This window comes from Liolophura sinensis, chromosome 6 (genome assembly GCF_032854445.1).
Source record: "Liolophura sinensis isolate JHLJ2023 chromosome 6, CUHK_Ljap_v2, whole genome shotgun sequence".
Lineage (NCBI taxonomy): Eukaryota > Metazoa > Mollusca > Polyplacophora > Chitonida > Chitonidae > Liolophura > Liolophura sinensis.
Window position 1 is genome coordinate 67,544,358 of NC_088300.1, and position 19,862 is coordinate 67,564,219.

The following is a 19,862-nucleotide window of genomic DNA, read 5'->3' on the forward strand; positions in this document are numbered from 1 at the left end:
GCTGGCTGGTGGCATGCCACTGGCTGGCTGGTTGAATGTTTCATGTATCCAAATAAGCTTCACCTTGCCTACACACATGTTTGTGTGCAGAGATAAAGCTATGGTCTGTAAATATACATGCAGTGACCAGTAGCCAGCAGTGAACTAAAAGTTAAGTCTGATGTAAATCTTGATACCAGTCTCATCCTAACTGAAAGTAAATGGCACTTCAATTTGGATTAAGGTCGAAACCTGGCTTATAAAATCCTTCTTCCACTTTTGAACAACAAGCTGAAGCAGTTCTTCAGTGATTAGCTATACGCCGCTGGCTTTTTAGTGGCTTGCTACTGGGTTGACAGTAAAGAGATAAGACCATCTGAACCTGTATTTACAAACTGTCATTCAATACAACTACTACTTTTTCTGTCGTCAAGATATGACCTCCACATCCACAGAAATGACATGAATAGCAGCAGAACAGAAACATGGAAATGTAATTTAGTACTGTACAAAAGTGCACATTCGTTTCTACATCTCTCTGAACAACATGTTCCACTGCACCAATCTGGAATCACCAGAGTATAAAATCAAACTGTCCATGTTTAAAAGCTACAGTATGTAAGATATATACAGTGACTACATACATGTATATACAACATGTCATACAATTTTTTAGTCATATGGTGACCAGAGTCATTCTAATTCTTTTGGCAAGATGAGCCTATGTTGCCAAAATGCTGCCATCACTTGAGTACCATGCCAAAGACACCAGACATGGCACCCAACCAGTTCACATTATACTGACATAGGGACAACCGGTCCTGTTTCCTTGCTCTAACCTCTCAGTGCAGAGTGCTAATCGAGGCAGCAAAACAGTACCACTTTTAGAGTCTTTGGGATGACCATGATTGATCGCATCAGCTACAGATCCGCTGTACACACCTGGGAATCATCTGGCCACGTGCTCCGCTTCAGGACAGCTAACATTGTGCTGATACAGTATGTAATCTGCAGGAAGAAAATGACAAATATTACTGTGTAAGATTCATTAAACCACATTTGATCATGAACAACACAACCATGAGTCTAATATAATGCTAGCTATACCATCAGTGTCCAGGAGAGACATATTCTGCCAACTACAGATGGGGGAAAGTGGAAGGACAGTAAAGGTGAGGCACGTGTATATGACTTTCAATTGTCCAGGCACGTAGTCACATCTGCCTTCCATACGGAAAACTAAACCAGAACAATCGCAACAGTGGTACATTTTCATGTTCCGTTCGCCATCAATAGGAAAATAGGATCTCAGAAATCACCTTTTGGGGGGAATGCTAGTGGCAACGTCACCAGAATAGACTTTAATTTCCCTTGTAACCGAAAAGCACTACTGTTTATTGCATTTGAGAAATTGACGATAGAAACTTCACTAATTGACTGGCACACACTAACCTAAATCTGTCATTTGACAGCTTAGAAGCAATTGCTGGTAGATCAGATTTGAGGGCAGGGAGACACTTTGGGCTGTGCTCCTCAAGCCTCTTTCTACTCAATGGTCCAATACATCACTAAATGCTCGTGAGTTGTCTAATAATAAGTAACTCAATCGACTTCAGGAAACTAGAAATTTCTCACACAGTTTCTTCATCTTTACGTGAAATATTTGAAACTGTAAGCTATTTGACAGATAACCTTAACTGAACTTCGTTGCTTTTTTAACTTACATGAGATCTGTTGATGCCACTGACATCTTCACTACTGGGCTCCACTGGAGGCTGGTCTAAGCCCACATAACACATGAACTTCCCGGGGTCCCAGAATGCCCTGCACAAGAGAGAAAAGCACAATTCAACAGAAACCAGAGAGAATAAATTCAAAATACTCAAATTGTGCATGGTACATTTCCAACATGTTTCCTCTTTTCAAAAGAGCTATTAAATATTTTTTTTTTTTTTTATCACTGTTGAAGAGATTTCTTTTCCTTTCTTTTTCCAGGTATATTCCATTCTGACTACATGGACTGTGCTCTAAACACTAACAAGCCAGTCCTCATTTTATCACACTGTGATCCAGTTAACAGAAGTTTAAAGACAAAATGGTAGGCAAGTGTTCACAGTGTAGTGTACACTGAAGATACATGTAAGCTGGCCAGCAAAGTGCTCACGACTGAAAACAATATGGTAGAGATTCCAAAGAAGTGATCTAAAAGTTTTTATGTGCTGCATTTATTAGATAAGCTGTCACAGAATTCTCAACATAATTCCCTTCAAATCCTCACCACAGAAAGAATCTATTGTTATTGCATTTGTAATACTGATCTTACTGTTTGAATTCCTCTGACAACCACATGGTCTTCACTGGCTTTATAATAGTCTCTATAAACCTGGACTGTTTCTCAAAGTTCTGGTACTGGTTACTGTAAAGAATTTTAAAAGAAGTTTATGTTTGAAGATATAAAGTTGTGATAAAGTTCTCAAAGAGAATTTACTTACCCAAATTCCTCTACCTTTCCATATATGAAAGAGCAACTTCCAGTGCAATTCATGCACATTTTGAATTTGACTTTAGAGGCAAAACGACAATTGGCCAATTTCAGGGCTTCACAAAAAGTATAAGTTTATCAGTCCACATAGAATAATGCCTTCACAATAAGCTTTAATAAATACCTTGCAATCATGCAAACAGGTATTAACCTTTACAGTATTGTAAAGGAATTACAGTACTGTCATGATTGAGGCAGAACATAGTCGCAAGCAACAATATGGTGCGATATGATAAGACACACTAAATACTACCAGTCTTAAAGGTCACACTGTACACTTTACATTGCAGACTTTAGTGAATGGAAAGACTTAAATAAATCACACACTTTATTACTTCAACAGAAATTTGGTACAGTGTCACATTCAATTTATTTACTTGATTGTTGTTTAACACAACACTCATGAATTTTTCACTTATACAACAGTGGTCATTTTTATGAGCAGAGGAAACAGGATTGCCTGATGCTCAAAAACAGCTCACCTTCACAGAAAATCCCATTCCTTGTTTTACAAGTAGACAAGTGGTTTTAAGAAACATAAAGAGCCCCACAAGCAACCACCAATCATATTCTCACAAAGGCCCAAAAATTGAGAACAAAATCTAAAAATGAATTGTCCAGGGCCATGTCATATTAAATGAAGCATGCAGGCTGTTACATGATATGTGTCACCCAATCTAGTTAACACAGCAGATTGTAGGGTATCACGGAATGCTGCCAAGCAGTAAACTGCGAAACAGGCTTTTCAGGGTACGTAATTAAAGAGCACACACTTGATGAGTATTAGGGCCTCCATGAGGGTGCACTTCTCCATCTGTGACAGCTGATCTGGGTCTCCACTGATTGAGGAGATATGGGTACACAGCTGATCAAAGGCTGGCTGAAAATACACGTGTACACTTATTAAAATGTGGTTACCCAGCTGATGAAAGGCTGGCTGAAAAAATGCAACATGTACATGTATTTACAAATGAAACATGGTTACATACATGGAGTTTATCGAAGAATGGCGGAAAATACACAACATATGTACAAATATTTAAATGTGGGAGCACAGCTGTTCAAAGGCTGGTGGAATTGGAAAATACACAAAAATGAAATCAGAATTACATATTTCTCAATGCCTGTACTGATTTTATACCTGCTGTAAATTAGGGTGGTTTTTTATAGATCCAGTAACATACAGTATAGATGGTGTTTTATATTTTTAACTTTGTGTTGTAACTTCCAACAAGTTTGAAGGCTGTCGAACTTCCAACAACTTTTAAGGGTGCTGTAACTTCCAACAACTTCCTAAGTGTGCTGTAACTTCCAACAACTTTATAAGGGTGCTGTAACTTCCAACAACTTTCTAAGAGTGTTGTAACTTCCAAGAACTTTATATGGGTGCTTCAACTTCCAAGAACTTTATAAGGGTGCTGTAACTTCCAACAAACTTATAAGGGTGCTGTAACTTTCAACAACTTCCTAGTGTGTTGTAACTTACAGAACTTTATAAGGGTGCTATAACTTCCAACAACTTTATAAGGGTGTTGTAACTAATCAACAACTTTATAAGGGTGCTGTAACTTCCAACAACTTCCTAAGTGTGTTGTAACTTCTAGAACTTTATAAGGGTGCTGTAACTTAACAAAAGGATATCAAGGTGCCATTGAAAGATCTTCATAAACACACAACACGCGTGGATTGTTACATTCTTCACTGCCCGCACTAACTTACCAGTAATAAATCAGGGTGCTGTTATATTTAACTTACCAGCGATATATCAGGGTGCTGTTTACATATTTTCACTAGCACATCCAACATTCTTCTCTGCCTGTACTTACTTACCAGTAACAAATCAGGGTGCTGTTTACAGATTTTCACTAGCACACAGCATGCATGACGCCTGACATTCTTCACTGCTTTGCTTCTTGTTGACTTCGTCTGACCAGGAATGTTGAAGACAACCAAAGAAAAAATCTTGAACAAAAAAGTAAGAAACACAGTTTGCATTGAACAAAACAGTTTAAATATTTTACTGCTTGCCACATCTCTATCTACCAATCACTTGAACACTAAATGCAGAAGACTTGCATAACAATGTATTACTGGTACACTAGCATCCTGGGTTTCAAACAAAAAAAATCTGCAAATACATTTTTCCTCACATGTCATGTAAATCAATATAATTTTAAGGTACTGTAACCTAAACATTGCTTCCAAATTTGGTGACGCTCAGTTTAATGCAGGTTTGAGAAAATGACATTCGGCAACCAATGAGAGTTTAAATCATTACACTACTTAGATTTATTTATTTATTTCATTGGTGTTTTACGCCGTACTTAAGGATATTTCACTTATACAACGGCGGTCAGCATTATGGTGGGTGGAAACCAGGCAGAGACCGGGAGAAACCCACGACCATATGCAGGTTGCTGGAAGACCCACTTAGACAGGCTACACCGATCTGAACAAAACTCAAGTGGCAGATCTTAGCATATCAAATTATTTATTCATTTGATTTTTGTTTTACTCAGAGCCCAATTAACAACTGAAAACCTCTTGAGTCCTGGGCTTGTGCTAGTATGCTAACCCCTGTACCACAGAGGTTTAGTTTAGACCTAAAGTTTAGATTGTTGTCACCACAGAGACTATAAGTGCAAACAATATTTAGTTTGACCTCGCTGATCAAGGGTTATAGTCACTTTCTATGAGAAAACAGGCTTCCTGGATAGCAGTGCACCACACCCTGAAATACCTTATCACAGCAAACAATTCTACTTACCTTATCCAGAAGAGATGGTAATATTTCTGGGGCCGAAGTAAGGAAAACAAATAATGCAGAAATGCAAGACAGCAGTGATGACAATATTAGGGGGTCCTGAAAATATAGCATATGATGATGATGAAAATGTTGCATGAAAGGCCACAGTTTTGTGCATAATACTAGCTAAATTGATATCTGGTTGTGAGAAACATAAAATAAGAACCGTGTCGCTACTGCCCTGTGGGTCATTACTGCCCGTTAATGTCCTCGCATTTTATAGACAAGCCTCTCAACCACTAGCTACATTGTTTGATCATGAATTTTTGGTGAAGTCTGATTAACTTCTTTTTGGAAAAACTCAAGTGTTAATATCAAAAGTATCATTTTATTCACGACCTTTGCATGCATCTAAAAGCGCATTTTTACTGGTCAAATTTTGGGGTGAAATACTGTGATTGCCACATCAGGAAGTTACCTGTGTTTGGTAGACAAAGACTGTCTTGAGCAGACGGATACCCTCCTGCATATAGCTGGTGTCCCCAGTTACGGACGGCAGCTTGGTCATCATGTTCTCCAGGAAAACAGTCATGGCGTCCCATTCCAGAAAAGAAGGGGAGCTCAAGTTACAGTTACCACTCTCCGTCGCTGAAATGAAACATAGAAGCAAGTTTTCAACAGATTGACATTTTAATTCATTTATTTGATTTGCGTTTTACGCCGTACTCAAGAATATTTCACTTATACGACGACGGCCAGCATTATGGTGGGAGGAAACCGGACAGAGCCCGGGGGAAACCCACGATCATCTGCAGGTTACTGGCAGACCTTCCCACGTACGGCCGGAGAGGAAGCCAGCATGAGCTGGACTTGAACTCCATCGACCGCATTGGTGAGAGACTCCTCCTCCTGGCTCGTTACGCTGCTCTAGCAAGCTAACCAACAGAGCCACTGAGGCCCCCAATTGCCATTTTAAAGCAAGTTTATTACTGCTTGTCGCCTATACTAGTATTTAGGGATGGGCGGAGAAAACAAAAATTGCTTTGGAAGATATACATCATGAATGAGCTTCATTCTAGGACCACATAAAAGACTACCCTCAACCACATACTTCCCCTGAGGCTCATTGAAGTACGGCAACAGATATGATCAGATCTTTCATTTGTGTTTTACTGTACTGATGAGTATTTGACTTATATGATTAAGATCTGGGGCTGTTTTCACGAAGCTTTCTTAGCCAAGTGTGCCCTTAACCATCATGATAACATATGTTGTAGAGATATGACGTGCACTTAGCTAAGTTCTACTTAACAGTAAGTATGCTTCATGAAACTGGCCCCATCTTTGTGAGTGGAAGAAACCATGTCAATCCCAGAGTAAGCTACCACACCTAACCAGGTAACCAAAACTATTCTTATGGTATAAAACACAACCAAGTACACCCAACTTTATTATCTACCTTTCTGAACAGCTAACGCCGACCTTTTGTTGAATGCAGACACAACTTACACTTAACCCTTTTCCTTACCTGTTCCGGCATCTACAGGTTTCTTGAGTAAGACATCAAGCCACTGCACTGCAAAGCCAAAGGTAAAGCTGGGCTCCAGGCGTGTTGATAATCTGATCGTCTCAGAAATCTCTGCCCTGTACTCTGATAAAGTGATTGACAAGTGTAAGGAAAGTACACATATTCATTTGGCAAATCAGATTTTCACACTGACATTCCAGTACAAAGTTAAGTTCCCAACGAGATACATGTATACATACATGCCACAGTAATGTGGCTCCATTTGGGTTCAGATTTTTAAACCTTTACAAATGGAATGAAATTTTTGTAATATGTGACTCCTAAACCTGCCCAAGAACATAATTTAAATGACCAATCTAATACTGTTTAATAAGTTTTCTATATTCTGTACACCACACCATGTTAACATTGAAGTATCCTTAAAGATTAATTGTCGAATCAATTTAAAAAAAACTTGCACATACATATCTATAAATACCATTTTTTGAAAACAATTAATTGTTAGCTGTTTGCAAAGCGCTTGTAAAGACTGTTACACACAGGTAAACATATAATTATGAAACAAGCACTTCTTATTCTCCAAAGGTGTAGACATTACAACAGGTTTTGTAATCAAAAATCAAAATTACTTTTTGTTTAGATCAACAAAATATTGACAAAAACGTTTTTTTTTTAAACAAATTCCAGATGATATCGAATTCTTACTTGAGAAGAAGGCATTGAAATCTTCATCGCTGTCAAAATCCTGCCTAGCAAAGTCGCAGCTTGGGGAATTTATCTGACTTGGAAAGCCAACCTAAGTACAATCAAGCATTTCGTTTCATCTGTAAACTTCTGTATTTTTTGCTTCATTGATGTTTGATGCGAGTGAGTGAGTGAGTGCTTTGGGTTTCACTTTGAACTTAGCAATTTTCCGTCATAAGACGACTAAGGAGTCCTCAGAGAGCATGTACGTGTGATGTGCCTCTTTGCCGCAGGGCAGATTTTCACCGCTCTTTTTATCTAGCGCTGCTTCACTGAGACGACTTACCAAAGACAAGTAAGTTGCCCCACCCCAGCCACTATAATGATACAGGTCAACCAGTCTACCTTCGTGCTGAATGCCAGGTGAGAAGCCACAACTTATTCTCTTAAGGTCTTAGGTGTGACCCTGGATTGACCCTGGATCTGCTGCCCCTGAAGCAGATGTTCTACCAACAGGGCCAGTCATTGATGTTTGATGTCACACTCCTAATAATGTCAGGTAAAGACCCACATGATAGAGGTACACCTAGAGAAGCACCCGATGAACCCTACCACATTATGTTACAACTGACCCCTTAAACTTTCACAAAGATGCATACATATAAATATTAAAATCAACCACCTGTACTCATGTTCTATGACAGAAATATTAGCATGTTAACTCATAAAAACAGATCAATTCAAATACCAAAATTAATACTTCCAAAATATATTTGCCAATGAAAGATGTAAATACATTTGCATGCGATTCACTTACTCTACATGTATTTTAACTGAAGTTTTGCAATTTGCAAATGATGTATTTCACTTCATACTGTTTGATTCATTTTTCTTCTAGGAACCACTCACCCTACTTCCTCAACCTTTCAGTGCAATACAGGAACATTTTTAATTTGATTTTGAGGACACAACTAAGTTGGTTGGATTGGCCAATTTTCAGGTTTCACAAAAAGGAAACTTTTATCAGTCTACACAGAATAATCCCATCAGATTGTGCTTGTATTAACTCCTTGCAAACATGTGAAAAGGTTGAAAGAATTATAGTATGAGCTTTGTGAAGTTTGATTATTTTTTTACCGGAATAACTTAAGAATTCTTCACTGATACAATAGCAGTGAATAATACGGGTCCATATTATAATGAGCAGTATATACATGTACCTTTAACAATGTGATTGTGGCTGTTTCCATTAGTTTAGGTATGAAGGATAACACCACAGAATCTTGAGATATAACTTCATGACGTAGAAAAGATGCCCACAAGGACTGAGTAAAACTACCAAGCATCTACAACAAAGATGAGGTTCATTATTAAATCGAATATAAAGTAAATGATAAAACAATAATACATATACTTACGACAAGTTTAACAAGGAGATTACAAATTTATTGGCGAAGGCTGTAGTTTCAAATTTGTCAAAAACCACAATGGTGCATTTTATGTTCCAAGTGATGATATTTCAATGCCAAAGGGACTTCAACTGTTCAAAAGTTTAATTTCTGGTTCATATTTATTCATAAAGCTTATTGTTGACAACATTATTTTCTAGGTATTGCAACATTTTTGAAAGCATACAAAACCTGTTTTTATGAACAAAAATGAAAAATATTTGTTTTATGCCACCAGCATTATGACAAGAAGGAAAGCAGGGCTCACACGAAACCCATGATCATCTGCAGGTTGCTGACAGACCTTCCAATGTACGGAGTGGAAGCCAGCACTTGACCTCACAGGGACTGCATTGGTGAGAGGCTCTCGAGTCTTTATGCTGTGCTTGCAAGTTAATTACTCAACTACTCAGGCCCCTGCACACTTTATAACCTTTGTTCTACTCCAGAATTTCTTCAGCTTCCTGAATTGTGGGAAATACTGGGTGTGTGCTGTTGGGTGGGAGCTGAGCTGTACTTACCTGACTGGGGTGTAAGGTGAATGCCAGGACTGACTGGAGATACTTCTCAAAGTTAGGTGGCCTGCATACTCCTTCAGCTGAACCCTGACATATATAAAAATATTTTTGAGGATTTCACTCATAAACTTCACACACAGAAACACTTAACTGCTCTCATTTATCCATAATGTAAACTGGTATAAGTGGACGAAAGGAGGAATGCATCAAAGAAAGATGAGTTTTAACATTAGTTCAAATCTTTAATCAAAATATACCATAATATACTACAGAATTCAACTCCTGTTAAACTTGACTGCCAGCAATTCCGTGGTGTGACTATGTATATGTGTAGTTTGCTAGTCAAAGCCTCAAACCAACACCTCCAGGGTGCAAATCACATGACACAAGTGGCAAAGGGTAGGATGAATTATGATGTATATCACGGCATTAAAGCGGTCCTAGTTATCATAAAATCATGTTGATTTCTGCTGTAATGTTGCAGAGGTTGTATGCGACCCAATTTTATCATATCACATATATTTATTTATTTATATTATTGGTGTTTTACGCCGTAGTCAAGAAATATTTCACTTATATGACAGCGGCCAGCATTATGGTGGGTGGAAACCGGGCAGAGCCTGGGGGAAACCCACGACTATCCGCAGTTTGCTGGAAGGCCTTCCCACGTACGGCCACAGATCACATATTCAACAAAAAGCATTATGCATTACAGCAAATAACAACAGCGTTTCACTTCCGTTTCCAATAATAGGATTCAGCGTACAGCATCCAATGTGACAACAAATTTAAAATTCAACAAGATCATATTTCTTTCCTAAAGAAGTTTTCACTTTAACTGAACTTAAACAGTGGACTTTCAAAACTCCATACTCTGAAATTTAAATCCAGATTTAATTGGTCAGTCCAGTTTATCAAAGGAATCACACTACTTGCACGACATTAACTTGAATCATTGTGTATTTCTTAGACTGACATTCCACATTATCCCAACACACAGTTCTGTGGTCTCAGGGGCATGTGACCAATGTGCCGTATTGTTTTCATTGTTTGGGAATTTCTACAACCAAAAACATGTGGGAAATCAAGATGGTCACCAAAATACATTGAAGCTATAAGTCCATAGCTATCATTCATGATTATTATGGCTTAAAGAGGCTACACCAGAGATTTTTGCCAAAAATATCCATATTCCTGAATCAAATTTTTTGTACTTGCCAAGATAGCTCAAATTATTACCCTTTAACAAACATCAGACTTGTACGGCCATTACTGTTTATAGTGTTAAAATGATTCTATAAGTTATAATGCGACCCACTTTATAAATTTTAGGAATTTTATCAAATAGTTTTCAAATGGTAACACGTGCACCAAAATTCTGAGAAAGGTAACTGTTTAAAAATAAAAAGCCAAAAAATTGATTGGATCTGCTACAATCCATTTTTTGTAAAACATTTCTGGTACAGCCTGTCTGATACCACTTTCGCTTTATTGCTGCCATACAATGGTGACAATGTGGTGAATGACTGAAACGAAACTACACTTCACCTTTCTCTAGACATGTTACAAGTGCACAGTTTATCATCTTAATTTTGCATGCAGTTCTCATACTTGAACATTCATGTAAGAGAGATATAAAGATGACGGCTTACCCAGACAGCACAAAGCTGTTTGCCAATCTCTGTCAGAACTTGACACAACTTCTTTAGGAAGAGATAATAGTATTCATCTAACGACGAACTGGCTGACCTTAAAACACAAAGCAAAGCGCTAGTAAGTCAAAACCACCAGATCCAAACAATTCTTTATTTATTTAATTACTTGATGGCCGTTAAATGCCACATTCCAGAATTTTCCTAAATTGCACTTGCAAAGGAGGCAGTTATCTAGATGGAGGATATCGAATTGCCACTGACAGGTTACTGATGAGCTTTCCTACCTGCAACTTACACATCTGTACACCATATCGGTGGAAGACAGCTGTCGTCAACGAATGTTAGACATGAGCATTGTCAACCAATTATCATCACCAAGGAACCTACAAATTCCCTGTCCAAGGTGGGGACTGAACCAGCAATGACCGAGCTACATCCCACTACCTAACACAATATGGAAGGATATTTCATTAATATAGTGTAGCAAAAGAAACACTGCTTCTTTGAAAATGCAAAGAAAAGATTGAAAAACGTTTATCAGTGGCTTAACTTTATCACATGTGTACGACAGCAACTTGTTTATTTATTTATTTCATTGGTGTTTTATGCCGTACTCAAGAATATTTCACTTATACGACGGCGGCCAGCATTATGGTGGGTGGAAACCAGGCACAGCCTGGGGGGAACCCACGACCATCGGCTGCTGGAAGACACTCTCACGTATGGCCGGAGAGGAAGACAGCATGAGCTGGACTTGAACTCACAGCGACCGCATTGGAGAGAGACTCCTGGATCATTACGCTGCGCTAGCGCGATAACCAACTGAGCCACGGAGGCCCCAGCAGCAACTTGTTGTTCAACAAACAAACATAAGTTAGCATCCATGTCAGACAGAACTAGAGGTTGACATCAATAACAGCAGAAAGAAATTATTACCCTAATTCTTGTAAAATTTGGGACAGATATTAGTAGTGTTGAAAGTACATTATATTTCATTACCAGTCTTTTGGAAAAGTAAAGATATGAGTATGTTGTTCAATTGATGGTCAAACCATGTGAGAAGAAAGAAACTCAATATTCTGACTAGAATTACATATATATTGGCTAAAATGAGCAGACCAGGTGTCGCAAAATTTAGAAGAAATTCATTATTACACAATATGTAGCTTATTTTCTAGTCAGTCTCTAACATTTCTTACCCAGCAGCATTAAGAATTGTGTTCATGGCATCTTCACTGAAGAGAATCAACAGGGGCTTTCTCTCTTCAACCTGACCCTATGCAAATTATACAAATACATACATTCTTCACAACAGCTACTCACACAATCAGTTTTAGACGGTACAATTATTTCATAATACACAACATTTTGCTTTTGATTATTTTATTATTTACTGATTTATTTTGTAAGTGGGTTTCAATACTCGTATTGCTGCTTTCCTGAATACATTTATTTATACAGCAGTATTATTTAACAGTGTTTTCATAATCTTTGAGCAAATCCGCTGACCACATGCTACTTAACATTAAACAACTGTACAGCCCAAAGATAATACAATATGGCACCTGTAAAAATTTTTTATGTACATACAAATGTGAAAAACACAGCCATGAGTGACCACACTAGCCTGAACATATACACAGCAGACTGTAAACTTGGTGAAGGTTTAATGCCTACAAGTGTTCCAAGGTAATAAAGTTTATATATACCACAGACAAACAATGTATATGCCCTAAAACTTCCCCTGAAAAGGCTGATTTTTAACTCAAACTAAAGGCCATAAAACATTACTTTTGCTGATGACTCTGACATTTTTCAAACAGAATATTCTCCTACCATCCATTAAACTCTACAAACATTTTTCTATGATTATTAAAACTCACAGAATCAGGCAAAATGATCAACTTAAGTCATGGATGAAATTTTATGTCCAAATTTTAATGTATATTCAAGCAAACTAATCCCAGTCTCTTTAAAGCCAGCTTTACCTTTCTGCTGACAATGAGAAGCAGACACTCTGCAGCATACACCTGCAGCTTCTCTTCACTCAGAAGAAGACACAACATTTGAAGTAAGAGTCCGTTATTCTCCAGGATGTGGGACATGTTGACCCAGTCTACATAACCGGAGAGACAACTGAGCACAGCCTGACTGACTTTACAGTGTGCTGCAGCCTGTATAATGCACTCCTTCTCGGTACTGCCTTTCTAAATGAAGACAGACAAAACAAAACAATGAAATAAAATGACTGGAGAAATTTGATCGTTAATTTAATGCTGAGGGGCAAATTAACCCTTACAATGGTTGAAAATATAGATAACTGTATTGCATAAACTGTTGTAATCATCAAAGTATCAACTTTAAAAATACCAAAATTAAACATATTAAAAATATTTACAGACTAAATGTAATTTCAGCTTTCTCTGCCTAAACAGCCAATGACCTGTGAATGATCGGCCAATGATCTTGTGATGTAAAAATCATTACACCTTAACTTTGATTTTTTTAAACAAATCTGCACACTATCAGACCAGCAGTGAAAGCAGTTTGAAGGAAATTTGACCTCTAATCAAATCTACATGTATGTATTGAAACTGTCATTCCTAAATTTGAGATTAAAACTCAATGCTGTGGTTGGAAACATATCTTCTGTAAAAAAAGTCAATTTCAACAACAGAAATATAATTGTACTCAATTTGGATGCTAAAAATGGAATCTTCAAAGAGGATGGCAACTATTTTTGTCTTTGCCTATGACAAAATCAATTTTTTTCAAAAGGCAGACTGTAAATCTTAGCTGCCACTTTTCTCGTTGTTGTGTTGAAAATAGTCATACCCTTTTGACGAAACAAACAGCACTAACTTTTCAGCTCAGCTATCGATTCCTGCTGGGTGTCCAAATGTAACGAACAAAATGGACGGTCAATAATCAATAATAATCCAGGTGAAAGGAATGTTCTAAGCAAATAAATTAAATCAGAATCCATATCGTGTATCATAGTATTTTATATATTGTCGATAATCAAACTATTTATTTCAGTTTGACTGGATCTGTTCATATGTCCAAAATGCCAATATATATATATATATAAAATCAAAGTCGTACCAGCTCTGTGTATTTCCTTGTGTGTTGTTGGAGCAGATTGAGGAAAAATGAGAACAGGTCTGCCATACTGGAGGTCAACCCTAGCAGAATGTCACGTCTGCGTTGACTGGGCAGATTCTGAAATGCCACAACATCCTCCACCAAGCGAAGAAGAACTGACAACACAATTTCTGATTGTGTTTCCTGTGAACAAGACAATAAAAACCAGGTAATGAAAACCCATAATAATGTAGAAATTTTTATGACAGTCAATGCTTTCAATCATTTCAGAAGATCATTCAGATTTCAGAAGATATTCAGTTGGTAAGGCACATAAATACATGAGAAACACATATGTTGATATGACTGTGTGTTCAAATAGCTGTTCTAAAAAAAAAAAATTAAACAATTTCACTGTGGCAGTCTAATGTTGCTTTCCTTATGAATGAGAGTATTTCACAAGACTGTCTGCTTGCAGCAGGCTGTTTCCAATAGCATTATATTACTGCAATTAGCCAACCTTTTCGCATGTTTGCAAGGTGTTTATCCAGGCATATTCTGACGGCAATTATTCCGTACTGACTAATACCATTACACTTTTTGTGAAGCCCTGAAACTGGCCATTCTGACCAACGTAGTTTTGTCTCTAAAGTCAAATCATAAAAGTGCATAAATTGCACTAAAAGTTAGTCATATGCGAAAAGGTTAAGTAATTAGGGTAACAGTGCTTCCCCACTTGAACATCAACATGTAAAAAATTTGTCTTAGACATTACCCAACTTGGGGTTGAACCCTGGTCTCACCTTTATTAATATGAAGTGTTAAAAAAAATGAACATCAACATTTTAGGAAACTGAATACATGTAGTTCACTAATGATTTTACCCCAAGTTGACAGAGATCAGTTAAGTCTTTCAGCAAAGATGGCCACATCTGGGGCCAGGACCTCTTCACTACTTCCACAACCACTCGGGAGACACCATCTTTTATGTGGCTTTGCTCTTCCAATATGTAGTCCGTTCCCTAGGGAAAAATTTAAACTGATATTTAACACCTTTAAATTACAAAACGAATGAAATCTATGAAAACACACACATTTTTTAAAGGTGTTTGTAGTTTCTTTACAATACAAGAACATCTTCTTCTATCCACATGTACTCATAAAATCAAGATTTTCATCAAGATAATAACACAACTAAGGAATTGATTTCAATCATTGCCACTTGACTTTGGTTCAGTCTTTTATATGACATGATCATCAGCAAGTAATAATGTACAAAAATAAACCTACAGCAGCTATGAGTTCCAGAGAACTCGCCTTCATGGAGTCTTTATCTTCTTGACACATGTCATTCCAACTGTGCCTACAAATAAAAAGCAGTGAAAAATATATTTTCAATGGATTTATTTATTTTATGTCATCAGAACCCAATGGAAACTATTACATTTCACCACGGTTCAGACTCACTTAGGGACCACAGCTCAGTGAGCATGAACTGGAATTGAACCCACAACCTCATCCATCAAGGGGCTACAGTGGCTTCAATCTGATCATCCCCACATAAGGCAGGGACTCATACAGGTCATATTTATGAGCCAATATTCGGTTTGTAAAATTAAGATTAAAACTCAATGCTGTGGTTAGAAATTGAACTTCTTCCGTAAAAAAATCGATTTCAACAAAGAAATATAACTATACTTAATTTGGATACTAAAAACGGAATCTTCAAAGAGGATGGCAACTATTTTTGTCTTTGCCTATGACAAAATCAATTTATTTCAAAAGGCAGACTGTAACTCTTAGCTGCCACTTTTCTCATCAATGTGTTGAAAATAGTCATACCCTTTTGACGAAACAAACGGCGCAAACAAACTTTTCGGCTCAGCTATCAATTCCTACTTGGTGTCCAAATGAATCAGCCCTAGTAAATCCTCACAAGCATGAAACTGGTGGAAGCTGGATAAATTCAAACTCTAACCATCACGTCTGAATACATACTCCGCAGAGCCTATACAAGGGAGATAACTACTGACACTACTAACAACCAGCATATTTTGTACATCTTGTTTAATCTTTACTTTGATTGTTTGAGAAATTTTTTAGTGATCAGTGTTGTTTATGGGTTCCCTTTAGGTCATTACTGGTGTGACTAAACAATTAGCCCAGGTGTGTCAGGAGGTCAATCTAGTCAAGTAGTAGTAGTGGCAGTGATTCCCCTCACTGTGAGGAGTATGCCTCTAAAAATGGCTGTTGGAGTTTGAATTTATTCAGTTTCCACCCATCAGTTTAATGCTTGCCAGGACTTACCAGACATGACACACTGGGACACCTATCAGGAATCGATAGTTGAGTATGAGTATGGACAGACACATTTATTTGGCCGCCAACAAAATTGTATTGAACCCAGCAGAGGAAATACAGAGGTGTTCAAGGTAAGCTTATGTATCAAGACAGGGCTGTGATAGTATACAATATCACAGCCCTACAGAGCTAGATCTCACTATGAACATTTCAGTCTGCTCAACCAGCTTCAATGCATTAAAGGAGAAGAAAATGAAATATCAATGAAAATACCATTGAAAAAAGTATGCATTTTCTTTGCAGGTGCATGCCATAAACAAAATTTCTAATATGTACCTCAAGTTGATAAATTATAAATAAAGTCAGTGCCAAAATCTGCCATGAGCGACTCCATTTTGCCTAAGAACTAGTCCTGAAGTCTTGTGTTAGGAGGAGAATTGCCGTCAGAAACCGCCGAAGTGGAGTTCATACATTTTCCGGTAGAACTCTTCTTCCCAGAAGGTGGCGAACAGAACAGTTCATTTTCCGCTTGACGGATCAGGAAACCAGAATGTTTAGACGTAGGCTCCGAGTTTACCCGAACAAGCCGGCAGTTTAAACGGTTCTCACTGGGCTGAGAGGCAACACACCCCTTAGCATAAATTACATGGTGTTAAAGATGGAGGACGCGCTAGACTCATATATATGCTAGCTTTGCCGTATATGGGCTTTAAGTGTATGACGAGGAAAAATCGCAAATTATGCAGCAGGCACCACCAGATAGAAAAAAAGTGTGTTCTTTTCAGCCTATAGTGTCGTGTTTTTAAGTTTTATTCTCCTTTAAACCTCCTTATATGTCTCTGTGTGTGTGTATATATATATATATTCTACAAGGAATTCTACAAGACTTGGAGTGAATAGAATACCATACTCTGTCCTTAACAGCCAAAAAAAAAAAAAAAAATGATCCCATATTTATACACTAGCTGGTTATAATGTCAGTGACAAAACCTAGGCTCCATCAGAACAGTAATGTATATCTTTTTACAACAAATCATTTACTGGTAAACTTAATGGCATGTAAGGATATTCTGATAACCTTTAGGGACTGCCTAAGTTACAGAATATCCTAAGAAAAGCACAAACTACAGGGATATTACCTGATAAACTGAATTTACATCAATGAAAAAATTCCTTATATTCATTTGTACGGACAATAAAATTTTATTTACACTAAAATTTCTCTATGAGGCATTAAATTGTGGTCTGTTAATATCTAAAAATATTTTAGCCTAAATTAGCCTACAAATAGGGTGCCCAAATTAGCTCTGTATTTGGTTGTGCAATGCTATTAACATTCTACTTACTTGATGCTATGCTCCACTAGCTGTAGGCCAAAATGGACGCACTATATGTGACTGTTCCCTCTTCGCCAAGATTAAACCACAACTGGCACAAAGGGGGGAGGATTCTTTGAAGTTCTGACAAACCTAGTCACAAGCAGAGAAATGTGAAAATGACAAAATGATATCTGTCCATTGGCCAAAATCCTTCCTCTCAGGTCATATGTTGTAAGGTCAGTCAGGCAACCAGCGGATGGTTGTGGGTTTCAACTGGGCTTTGCCCACTTTTCTCCTGACATAATGCTGGCCAAGGTCATACATATGAGTTCAGCTTTAATTGCCAATCAAATAAGTAAATAAAAATTGATCAAAATCTCAGAAAATAAATTACACTACACGTATACATTTTTTTAGCCGGAATGTACAGACTAGTAAGTTGTGAAATTTTTGAATTCACAATAATTATGGCTGCTCAGCCTTTAAGTCAGAAACCCTGCCATTCACTGAAGTGTCCGTAAATACACTGCGGTGTGAATAACCATATCCGGTTAAACGAGGTGCCTGTCTTGAAATCCAGGATCTTTTTTTTTAATGAAACTTAACTGGATTACCATTATAAAATTAAGTTGTGTGTGGTTATGAGGAGAGATGTTATGAGGTAAATTTGACCAGCTAGAGATATGTGAGGTGCTTATTTGCACCACATTCTGTATATCGCCACTTTATAGAGAATGGCGGAGTCCCTGGTTACAGGTTGAGCAGCCATCATTATGGCGTATCCAAATATTTGAAATCTCTCCACCTAATAGTGTACTCAAACTACTATACCTGACATCACCCATGATTTAGCTTAACTTACTTTATACCATGTATAGTAGGCCTGTTTGTTGTGCACAAATATTTATTCATATTTATTTGATTGGTGTTTTACGTCATACTCAGGAATATTTCACTTATACCAAACCACGCCAGTCTGCATTATGGTGGGAGGAAACCGGGCAGTGCCTGTGGGAAACCCACGACCATCCGCAGTTTACTGACAGATCTGGAGGGGAAGCCAGCAACTGATGCACTATACTTAACAGCCGATCACTCACTGACAATTCAGTGTGATATATCCTATATACAATCAATTATCGCGCTTCGTGGTTCCCTCAAGACAGGTGATAGATTGACGCTTGTTCAGCAGTTGAGTACATCTATAATTCGCAGGGGCTCAGAGCTGATGCCATTTGGCTGCTTATCTTGACACTGACGATGTTGACGATGTTGTCGTTGTTGTGATGTGTCAGTACCTGTTGTGCTTCTAATCGCTGTTGTGGTGTGACACTGGGGCTCATTATCGTCTCCACAGCTGAAATTAGCTGGGGGATGACCAGTTCTAGCGCTGGGTCCATACTGTCCTACAGGCCACGAAAGAAATTTTCTTTACATGTATCGCACACTTCATCACATTTTCGCGTGCTCTTCCATCACAACACGCACGCGCTCCGACCGATGAACCAATCGGAAGCCTTTTGAGTCGACTATTTCTGCTTGAATAGCATGAGCCACTTGGAATAAGTATAGCTAGCGACTATTAACAGCGACCGTTTACCAAAGAGACCACTAACACCTTGCGCACCAATATACATGCAAAATCAAGACACGGACCAAAAGCATAAACGAACGGTGACCAAATACATATATATGTCACATACGTAGCCTTTGAAGGCTCCTTAATTAAAGTTTTGCCTTAAAAGTACAACACATCCGTTAAGTTTTCTTGTCTAAACTAGTCAGTTACCCGTGAAATAACAAAAATGCCACCTTGCTGCAGTCTTGAAACAAAGAGAAGAGGTCGCTCATGGTATATGTTCATGTATTAGGTCTGTTCATGTGTTAGGTAAAACCGTTCGTACACGCTCTAGTATTGCCGTCAATACAACAAAAACTTGTACATGCCAATCCTTTTATTTGTGATATTCAGACTTGTATTGCGGAAAAAAAAGTCAAGAATATACTTCATCGATTGGCATCAAGATATATTTGGCACACTCTCTCAGTAGACCTATT

At 37.9% G+C, this 19,862-nt stretch overlaps 1 protein-coding gene across 1 annotated transcript in view; it reads right to left on the bottom strand.

Moving 5' to 3' along the window:
- LOC135467838 (exportin-5-like) overlaps positions 1-19,274 on the bottom strand; it is a 32,336-nt gene extending 13,062 nt beyond the window's left edge. Inside the window, 20 exon segments of the mRNA XM_064745724.1 lie at positions 922-987; positions 1,704-1,803; positions 2,303-2,395; positions 3,295-3,401; positions 4,352-4,483; positions 5,289-5,384; positions 5,746-5,915; positions 6,796-6,918; positions 7,501-7,591; positions 8,700-8,825; positions 9,449-9,532; positions 11,098-11,194; positions 12,300-12,376; positions 13,089-13,307; positions 14,206-14,388; positions 15,069-15,206; positions 15,475-15,547; positions 17,832-17,866; positions 17,868-17,954; positions 19,103-19,274. Coding sequence (XP_064601794.1) covers positions 922-987; positions 1,704-1,803; positions 2,303-2,395; positions 3,295-3,401; positions 4,352-4,483; positions 5,289-5,384; positions 5,746-5,915; positions 6,796-6,918; positions 7,501-7,591; positions 8,700-8,825; positions 9,449-9,532; positions 11,098-11,194; positions 12,300-12,376; positions 13,089-13,307; positions 14,206-14,388; positions 15,069-15,206; positions 15,475-15,547; positions 17,832-17,866; positions 17,868-17,954; positions 19,103-19,204 — 2,199 coding nt within the window. The 5' untranslated portion in view covers positions 19,205-19,274.
- Positions 19,275-19,862: the final 588 nt, after the last annotated feature.